Source organism: Anthonomus grandis, chromosome 17 (genome assembly GCF_022605725.1).
Source record: "Anthonomus grandis grandis chromosome 17, icAntGran1.3, whole genome shotgun sequence".
NCBI lineage: Eukaryota > Metazoa > Arthropoda > Insecta > Coleoptera > Curculionidae > Anthonomus > Anthonomus grandis.
Window position 1 is genome coordinate 18,076,767 of NC_065562.1, and position 10,354 is coordinate 18,087,120.

Below are 10,354 nucleotides of genomic sequence, written 5' to 3' on the forward strand. Positions count from 1 at the left end.
CACCGCCAATGTTGATTTTTCTCGCATCGAATCCCAACTCGTGCAACAACTCCTTGGGCGAGTGTACGCCCACGTTCTCCCACATTCGGATCAGGGTGTCCGTATTTATTAAACCGTCCCCGTCCGGTCCTAAGGTGACGTACTGGAACGTCTGCGAATCGGGAAACAGATCCTCGCGCGTGCTGCTGCCGCTATACGAATAAATTCACCCCAATTAATTAATCATCAAGTTTATCGCGGTTCACGTCACATGCTTACGTCACGTTTAGCCGATCGTCGCTCAATACGTCGAACCAGGTTTCGTCCCTCTGGATCACCTCCAGGACCTCTTTGAAGCTGATCTTTCGGTCGCAGTTCACCGATAGTTGTTTGATTATCTCGTCGGCCAACTTATGTAAACCTGAATCGAAGGAATTGGGGGTTTTCGCTAGATAAATCACGATTCCGTGCAATAAGTTGATTACTATGAGTTAATAAGAGTGTCACTCTATTTTGCTTAAAAATAAAAGACTTTTGAAGTTTTGAAGACCTATTACATATGGCAGAGTGAGTATTTAGGTTTTTCTTCCAGGCATTTAGGGCCAGGACTGCCTGGAAGAAAAAAACCAGTAACCTAAGAACTATTGTGAAAAATATTACATTTTTGATAACACACAACTTTGGATTTTTTTTTCACTTGAATCGATCAATATTATACATATTAACTCAAAAAAAAATAATTTAATTTTGTCCGTTAAAATGGGAGCTCTGACCCACTGGGCGCTTATGACTATAGAAATGCCCTAAGTGGGTAGGCAACTTTCAGTACAACGACCCCCAATACAGTGGTTTAGTATATGAATAAAACAGGACAAAATTAATTTTATTTATGTTTGAAAGAATTCGTCCATTTTCTCATGACGCACGTGTGCGTGTATAATGTGACCGTAAAGCATGTACTGTTTGTAGTCGTATTTTTAAGGTCTGATGATGCTCTTAATATAGGCGAAACACGTGTCGTCACCTACTGTTAGAATTAATAAATACTTTTGATACAGAGACTTTGTGTGTAGTTCCCTTTAGATTATTTAAGTATGTTTGTTTGAATTTAATTTTTTTGTAGTGTTACCCTCACTGAGAGCTTCTGAACACGGTGCATATTTCAAAAAAAAGCAAAAAAATGCATTTTTCCTTATCAAATGTCTAATTTCTCAAAAATGGTCGAGTATATAAAAAGTTATAGGAAAATGTAAAAGTTTACTATCTAGATATTTTTCAATTGGACCAATAGGAACTGAGATATTGAATAAATTGTCCAATAAGAAACCTTGGAAAATTGTCCAAAGGAACTATTCAGGACTGCCTGGAAAAAAAAATGAGTAACCTGAAAAAAATTGAATTTTCAAGCAGCAGATTCTGGGAGAAATTCTTGATAAATCCTGGAATTTTCTCCAGGAGTTATTCAGTCCTTTTTCTCTCTCTTTGGAGTTCTTTCCCCTCCATCCCACATTAACTTTAAAGTATCTTTTTCAAAAGAAGCTGTTATTGCAATAATCGATTGGGTTTACACTGGAATATTAATAGATGCTTGCTATTGCTTATGCGTAATAAAAAACCCAACCCAACCCCCTTTTTATTAAGTATATTTAAATGGTATGGTCCAATATATTAACTTAAATAATAATAAAAATAAAATGAATTTTGTCCAGTTTTTTCTACATACCAAACCACTGTACTGAGGGTTAATGTATGGCGTGTTGCCTATCCATTTAAGGAGTTTGCACGGCCACAGGCGGCCAGTGGGTCAGCGTTCCAATTTTAAGGGACAAAAACAGTTTTGACTTTGTGAAATCAAAAGTTAATGGATCATAAAAAGTAGTTTTTGAGTAGATAAAAAATCCCAAAAATACACCAATTTTTGTTTTGAAAATATCAACCACCAATTTTACATTAAGGACCTTAAAACCTTCAGTATTTTTGTTTCTCTTCCAGGCATTCGGAGTCAGGAATTCCTGGACTGCCTGGAAGAAAAAAACGAGTAACTTATGAAAAAATTGGTTGGGTTTACACCGGATTATTAAAAGATATCCCATCATTTTTTTTACAAAAAACAAATTGCTTGCAAATAGAATCAACAAGAAACCCCCTTTTTTTAAGTATAATTAATTTCCTCTAAAGATTTGACCCTTTTCTCCTATATTAACCCAAAGATTTCGTGGCTAAAATAATGTCCAAGGCTAATGTTACCAAAGAGAATTTTTTCTTTATTTACTATGATCAATATTATTAACTTAAATAATAATAAAAATTAAATGAATTTTGTCCAGTTTTTTCTATATACCAAACCACTGTACTGAGGGTTAATGTATGGCGTGTTGCCTATCCATTTAAGGCGTTTGCACAGTCACATGCGGCCAGTGGGTCAGCGTTCCAATTTTAAGGGACAAAAATAGTTTTGACTTTGTGAAATCAAAAGTTAATGGATCATAAAAAGTAGTTTTTGAGTAGATAAAAAATCCCAAAAAAAAACCGATTTTTTTTTTGAAAATATCAACCACCAATTTTACATTAAGGACCTTAAAACCTTCAGTATTTTTGTTTCTCTTCCAGGCATTCGGAGTCAGGAATTCCTGGACTGCCTGGAAGAAAAAAACGAGTAACTTATTGAAAAAATTGGTTGGGTTTACACCGGAATATGAAAAGATATGCCATCATTTTTGCAAAAAAAAATTTTTTCTTTCGTATAATAAAATCAATAAGAATTTTTTTTTTTTAAATGTGTAGGTTTATTTTCTAACTCCCTTTAAAGCTTTGGTGGCATTTTTTGAAAATGTTAATTTTTTTTAATAATTTCCAACTTTTAAACACCCAGAATATTTGTTTTTCTTCCAGGCATTTGAGGCCAGGAACTCCTGGACTGCCTGGAAGAAAAAAACGAGTAACTTATGAAAAAATTGGTTGGGTTTACACCGGATTATTAAAAAATATCCCATCATTTTTTTTACAAAAAACAAATTGCTTGCAAATAGAATCAACAAGAAACCCCCTTTTTTTAAGTATAATTAATTTCCTCTAAAGATTTGACCCTTTTCTCCTATATTTACCAAAAGATTTCGTGGCTAAAATAATGTCCAAGGCTAATGTTACCAAAGAGAATTTTTTTTTTATTTACTATGATCAATATTATTAACTTAAATAATAATAAAAATTAAATGAATTTTGTCCAGTTTTTTCTATATACCAAACCACTGTACTGAGGGTTAATGTATGGCGTGTTGCCTATCCATTTAAGGCGTTTGCACAGGTACATGCGGCCAGTGGGTCAGACTTCCAATTTTAAGGGACAAAAATAGTTTTGACTTTGTGAAATCAAAAATTAATGGATCATAAAACGTAGTAGATAAAAAATCCCAAAAAAACACCGATTTTTATTTTGAAAATATCAACCACCAATTTTACATTAAGGACCTTAAAACCTTCAGTATTTTTGTTTTCCTTCCAGGCATTCGGAGTCAGGAATTCCTGGAAGAAAAAAACGAGTAACTTATTGAAAAAATTGGTTGGGTTTACACCGGATTATTAAAAGATATCCCATAATTTTTTTTACAAAAAAAACAAATTGCTTGCAAATAATAGAATCAACAAGAAACCCCCCTTTTTTAATTATAATTAATTTTCTCTAGAAATATGACCCTTTACTTCTATACTTACCCAAACATTTTGTGGCTAAAACAATGTCCAAGGCTAATGTTACCAAAGAGATTTTTTTTTTATTTACCATGTTCAATATTATTAACTTAAATAATAATAAAAATTAAATGAATTTTGTCCAGTTTTTTCTATATACCAAACCACTGTACTGAGGGTTAATGTATGGCATGTAGCCTATCCATTTAGGGTGTTTGCATGTCCACATGCGGCCAGTGGGTCAGACTTCCAATTTTAACGGACAAAAACAGTTTTGACTTTGAATAAAAAAATGTCGCTTTCAATTAACTCGCAATGAAATTGAGAGTTAATTGACCATAATAGTGGTTTCTGAGTAAATAAAAGTGCAAAAAACAAATCGAGATCCCTTGATTCAAATATCCGTTATAGAAATAAAGAGTTTTTTGAAAATGGTGAGTGTTTTTTTTCAAATTTACAACCTTCGGACCTTAAAACACGCTACATTTTTGTTCTTCTTTCGGGCATTTAGGGCCAGAACTGCCTGGAAGAAAAACATAAGTAACCTAAAAACTATTGGGACAAAGAATGGGATTTTTAAGCCACACATCCCGGAAGAATCTCTCGATAACTTCCGGAGTTTCCAGTAGTCCCGTTTCTCTAGTAACTTTAAATTTTCGTTCGAAAGAAACTCACCGATTGCGTCACAGACCAGCAGCAACTCGGTCTGGTTCAAAAATCCGTCCTCACCGACTCCCAACTTTTGCCAGGCCTCCCTCAGCATCTCCTCGGTGCAAACGATCTCCGGTTCGCAGCTCAAGTGTGAGGAGGCGATGAAATTCGCGTTAGTCAGGTCCTTATGACCGGGCAACGAGGTGCATCGCTTCAATTTATAATTAGTTTTTCGTTTTTTGGTTAAAACCTCGCTTTGCGAGTTGGATCGTTGGACCGGGGAGCCTTGTTTACTTTGATCGGGGTCTTCTGGTACTATCTCGTCAGCCCTAGGTCTAAATAACGAGGTTTTTTTTTCAAGGGTTTATTAATGTGTTTAAGGGTTAAATTACCGGGTTCTTCTGCCGTATTTTTTGCTTCCGTATACATATTTTGGCGAAACTTCTCGATCCGGCGAGTCTATTTCCACTAAGGTTTTATGCTCTTTTAACGGACTCTCTGAGATGGTTTTGTTGTTTTGCATTTTACCTGAAAGTTACTTTGTTCAGTTAGGTATAAATTAAATGTTACTTGCTAAAAAAAGGGCCCTTTTTTCTCAATAATTCCATGGGAGAAGGATTCTTGTACCTCTACAACTTTTTAAGTTAAAGGCGATTTTATCAACCAAGATCTAGGACCCCAAATTTTTATTCCTTAGGGTACATTTTTGGGCACAACTTAAAACACATTAAGAATAATTTCATAATTTTTCTAACATAACATAAAGGAACCTTGATGTTTAACTTGACAGTAAAAACATCAATCTCACTCAAAAACAAACCATAACTGACACAATGGATTCTATTACTACCACACAAACTCACCCAACAAATTCAATAAGGCATCCTTAAACTCCCCAAAGTTGGCTCTGGACCTTTTTTCGTTCAACAGACATCTGATCAGCTCGTTTCCCTGTTCCTCGAGCTGTAGGGTGATGCACAACTGCGACAGCCCGTCTTTGTCCAGGCTGCCGCAGTTGCCCAAGTCGTGACTGTTGAACACTTTTAGCAGCTGCTGTTCGTAAGGGTCCAAAAGGGTCGGGGGGTGCTCCATTATGCACGAGAATCACCTGAAAGTAACATTGAATGCGGCCGCTGATTTATGACTCTCAGGTAGAGCCTTTTGTATAAAAGAACATCTGGAATGTTTTTCTTTGAATGTTCTAATTTTATCAAATTGTTTGTTGCGGTGACACTAAGAATCTGCTAAATTTAGTTTCCTTCATACCAATGCAGTGCCCTTGCTTATATTTAAATATAGCGCACAGTTTGGACTAAATATTTTGCATAGTTAAGGTTTAACTGGGTGCTTCCATATATACAATTTTAATAATTTCACGGCAGGTATGGTGTACATGCAACAATTTGCTGCTAGGAGGTGCATAAATAAGTAATAAAAGATTTTATACAGTAGCAAAGACTATTATTCTATGAAAATATTCACATGTTATAGTGGAGATTTTATCTTATGCTTATGTCATGAATAAAGAAAGCTTTGTATGCTATACACACCTTAGAATGTGAATGTATGTACACTCTTTACCTTGAAACAGTCTTATGGGTTAAATATGAAATATGTGACTTAGCAAGACTTACACCTTAGAAGTTATATTTAAATTAGTCTAGCGGAACTTTAACGAGTGATATGCGTATTTCATACTAGGTGAAGGCCATTACTTATGTTACATGTATCAAGTTTCCAAAAGAACAGTAATTAAGTGCAACAATATAATTAAAAGGGAATTAAGAAAGCTGCAATATAGGTACATACTTTATCTACCTTGATAAATATAATAAATATTGTCATATCCCCTCTAGTAAATCATTCTATATACATAAGGCTAAAGTGGGTAGGTCAAGGCTTCTGCACCCACAAAAACACAATGTTTATTATGATGAAATCATTAATGGAAATTAGATATAAAATTGTTTATTGTTTTTATAGCTAATATTTGTATTTTGGTGTTTGAAATAGCCAAGTGTCTATTTCTAGCTCTCTCTTGGTATGCAAGACCTTAAATAGTCTTGAATATGTCCCAAACAGTTCAAAATAAGTAGAACTCTCCTAGATATTTCATTTTAGGCAAATAAAGCAGTTAATATTAAACATACTTGTCTCTGAATACTCTATATCCACCCCCATTCATAAAGCCTATATATAACCTTGATTTACCAGCCTTAATCCAGTTTCTTGGTCTTTAATTGCTAGAAACGTGAAAACGAAAGCGACACTGGTGAACTATTTTCGTCTAAATTCCACAGGCATAACATCCGCCCCACCTTCACGCGAATCTAATGGGACTTTTAGTAAATTATTTATTACTCACCTCAGGAATGGAATCGATGATGATATACGCTCTCACGTGTTCATTAATTCGCTTAATTTATATTTTAATAAAGCCCCGACTACATAACGGGATTATCCGGCGATTAATCTCGTCTTAAAACAAGAACGTCACTTCAAGAAAAAGCTTTTCTGACTGGAAGAAAATTACAAAAAAAATAACATCAATTTTGGAATGTGATGACAGCTGCGTTGACGTTTAATTAATGGCGGCCGTGACGTCACACGTCTTTGACGTTTCATTTGACAGTTTGAAGGTGTTTTGATTGGTTAAATTATTAGAGATGCCATACAAGATCGATATTTAAAAGTAATTAATCGTAATTAAAGTATTTGCATTTAATTAAAATATTTATTATGTATTTTCAGTATAGTTATCACATAAACAAGTTTAACTTATGCAGCGTTGCCAAGCTTTACCTGTTTCCCTGTTGTTCCCAATAGCTCATTCCTATTAACCTTACTTATGACAGTTTGAAGGGGCTTTGATGGGTTGACTTATTAGAGATGCCATGCAATATCGATATTTCACAGTAACTAATTAAATTTAATTTTTAATTAATTAGTACTTGTTTAATTAATTGACTTTTGTTTAAATTTAAAATGAATGTTAAGTATAGTTGTCACATAAACAATTTTATCTTATGCAGCGTTGCCACGCGTTACATATTTTCCTACGTTTCTTATTATTTCATTCCTGTTGACGTTGCTTATGACTGAAGGCGTTTTGATTAGCCAAGTTATTAAAATGCCACAGAATATCGCTATTTGAAAATAATAATTAAATTTTATTCGTAATTAATTAATTTGCCTTAAAATATTTGTGTATATTTATGTGAATTTTGATGATGAAGGTTAAATTATGCAGCGTTACCGTTACATGTTTCTCTATCGTTCCAGTCAACTCATTCCTATAGTTATATGTTTGACATTTGACAGTTGATAGACGTGATATCGATATTAGCATCCGTCCCTATATAAGTAACTGACAGCTGTCAAAAGTCATCAATTCCGAATTTTTGTAAATTAATATTTACCAATGAAATGAAATTGGTGATATACGGAGCAGAGACTCACAGCTACATTAATTCTCTTCATTGTTTTAATGAAGAGAATTAATTTAAAGCCAAGAAAACTATTAAAAAAAAAATCAATTTTGGAATGTCTTGACAGCTACGTTGGCGTTTAATGGCTGGCGTGACGTCATATGACATTTTTATTTGTTAAATTATTAGAGACGCCATAGAATATCGATATTTGACAGTAATTATTTAAACTTTATTTGTAATCAATTATTTTAAGTTTAATTAACTTATTTATATTTAATATGAATTTTGAACTCAGTTATGACAAACAAATTAAACTTATACAGCGTTGCCGGCCTTTAACGCTCTTGTTACCTCATTCCTATAGTCACATGTTTTGACTTTTGACATTTTATCCACTCCCTCCCTACATAAGTAAGTGACAGCTGTCGAACGTCAGCTACCGTTGACAGATCTGTCATTTAAATATTTTGGTTGTCACCTCTCGGGATGACAGTGCTTTTCTAAAGTTTTGCGAAATATGGCGGGTGCTACGTTGTTTGAGCGATCCCAATCGGTGCGTTCCCAACACGAAAATCTACTGAAATTAAAACGTGACCAGGAAGACGACGAAAACGATGAAAAACGTATCCAGAACAAGGAGCAGGACATCCTCAACCTCGGGGAGAAGTACAAGAAGGAGGGTAAGGCCAAAGAACTGGCCGACCTCATAAAACAGACCCGTCCGTTTCTCAGCCAAATAAGTAAAGCCAAGGCGGCTAAACTGGTGAGGTCTTTGGTGGACTTCTTTTTGGATTTGGAGGCGGGTATCGGGATCGAGGTACAGCTCTGTAAAGAATGCATTGAATGGGCCAAAGAGGAGAAAAGAACTTTCCTCAGGCAGTCACTGGAGGCAAGGTTAGTGGCCTTATATTTCGACACAGGTATGTTCACCGAGGCCCTACAGTTGGGCAGCACACTCCTGAGGGAATTGAAAAAGTTGGATGACAAGAATCTGCTGGTAGAAGTCCAATTGTTAGAGAGTAAAACTTACCATGCCCTAAGTAACTTACCCAAGGCGAGAGCTGCCCTAACATCAGCCCGTACAACGGCCAACGCGATTTATTGTCCCCCAAAAATCCAAGCCGCCCTCGATTTACAGTCTGGCATCCTGCATGCTGCCGACGAGAAAGATTTTAAAACGGCATATTCATACTTTTATGAGGCTTTCGAAGGGTTCGACAGTGTCGAATCCCCAAAAGCTTTAACAGCCTTAAAATACATGCTCCTGTCGAAAATTATGCTTAATACCCCCGAGGATGTGCAGCAAATTGTCAGTGGAAAATTGGCTATCAAGTATGCGGGTCGGGATATCGATGCAATGAAGGCAGTGGCCCAAGCATCTCATAAAAGGTCTTTGGCCGATTTTCAGCAAGCAGTCAAGAACTTTAAGAGGGAGTTGGAGGATGATGTGATCGTTAGGGCACATTTGGGCACTTTATATGATAACATGCTCGAGCAGAACCTGTGCAGGATCATCGAACCTTATAGCAGGGTACAGGTGGATTATATTGCCAAGAGTATTAAGTTGCCCATGCCCCAAGTGGAGAAGAAGCTGTCTCAGATGATTTTGGATGCCAAGTTTCATGGGATTTTAGATCAAGGAGAAGGTAAGAAGAGTGCGTCTTTTTTTAATTGTGCTTTGTTGCGAAAAACTGCACTTTGCACCCAAATATTTGTATTCACCAACAATGACTTGCATATTATCTGAGTTTATTTAAACTTGGAATTATTCCAAAATGCATTGCACACAAATACTTTTCTAAGCATGTCATTGTGGCTATTTTTGGCCCTAAATTAACGTCCTTTTCCTACTGAAATTTCCAGGTGTTTTGATTGTCTTTGAGGAGACCCCGGTAGACAAAACGTACGAGATGGCCCTAGAAACGATCCAGAGCATGAGCAAAGTAGTCGACACACTCTATCAAAAAGCTAAAAAGTTGTCATAGGTTTAGTTTATTAATATACAAAAATTTAAAAGAACAGACTGTATTTTTCCTAACTTAATAATATATTTTTACTCTGACATTTATTAACTCAGTTTTGCCATTTTTCTGTTCTCTGGTGTATATAATTAACATTGTTTTCAGGTATATTAACCATTATGTGTAACTGTTTTTTTTTTTTTTATATTCATCATAACATTTGCCAAATTGCATTAGGTTTGACAAATGGGGTGACGATTTAACTGGGTCTATATATTAGTAATAATTCTTTTTGTTTAAATCTTAATCACATTAATTAATAAAAAATAAATAAATAATCAAACGCCGTTTTCTTTATCCGGGATTCAAATTTGGCGCCACTTTTAAAGCTGTCAATAGCGTAGGCCACGCCCCGAACACAAAAATCCCCAGATCTGGGGAGATTTAGTGGAAGACCTGGCAAGACGGCTTGTTTTATTTAAAAGTTGTCCCTTATTTTACCACTCAAAAGTCCTGCTATATCAATCCTCTTATTAAAAAGGGTTTAAATACAAACTTCAAATCTAAGAAATTCTTATTCTTTTGGCAACACTGGCTCCTAGATATATTTTTTTTGACAATCTATCTGTCACAATTCAAAATCAG

General features: G+C 35.2%; 2 protein-coding genes across 3 annotated transcripts in view; one reads left to right on the forward strand and one right to left on the reverse strand.

Moving 5' to 3' along the window:
- LOC126746254 (ninein) overlaps window positions 1-6,848 on the reverse strand; it is a 50,236-nt gene extending 43,388 nt beyond the window's left edge. For both annotated transcript variants that reach the window (XM_050454412.1, XM_050454411.1), the window contains exons 1-6: window positions 6,683-6,848; window positions 5,181-5,425; window positions 4,710-4,845; window positions 4,342-4,652; window positions 259-400; window positions 4-191 (exon numbers count right to left, since the gene is read on the reverse strand). In XM_050454412.1, coding sequence (XP_050310369.1) covers window positions 4-191; window positions 259-400; window positions 4,342-4,652; window positions 4,710-4,845; window positions 5,181-5,409 — 1,006 coding nt within the window. In that variant the 5' untranslated portion in view covers window positions 5,410-5,425; window positions 6,683-6,848. The remainder of the gene's footprint in view (window positions 1-3; window positions 192-258; window positions 401-4,341; window positions 4,653-4,709; window positions 4,846-5,180; window positions 5,426-6,682) is intronic.
- A 1,365-nt stretch (window positions 6,849-8,213) lies between these two features.
- On the forward strand, window positions 8,214-10,052 carry LOC126746258 (26S proteasome non-ATPase regulatory subunit 11). The gene is made up of 2 exons (XM_050454418.1): window positions 8,214-9,394; window positions 9,612-10,052. The coding sequence occupies exons 1-2, from the start codon at window positions 8,266-8,268 to the stop codon at window positions 9,731-9,733; spliced, it is 1,251 nt and encodes a 416-aa protein (XP_050310375.1). The 5' UTR covers window positions 8,214-8,265; the 3' UTR covers window positions 9,734-10,052.
- The last annotated feature ends 302 nt before the right edge of the window (window positions 10,053-10,354 follow it).

Coding starts and splice junctions, on each gene's coding strand:
- LOC126746258 (XM_050454418.1), top strand. CDS start 8,266: ATGGCGGGTGCTACGTTGTTTGAGCGATCCCAATCGGTGCGTTCCCAA. Junction 9,395..9,611: donor GATTTTAGATCAAGGAGAAG/GTAAGAAGAGTG, acceptor TGAAATTTCCAG/GTGTTTTGATTGTCTTTGAG.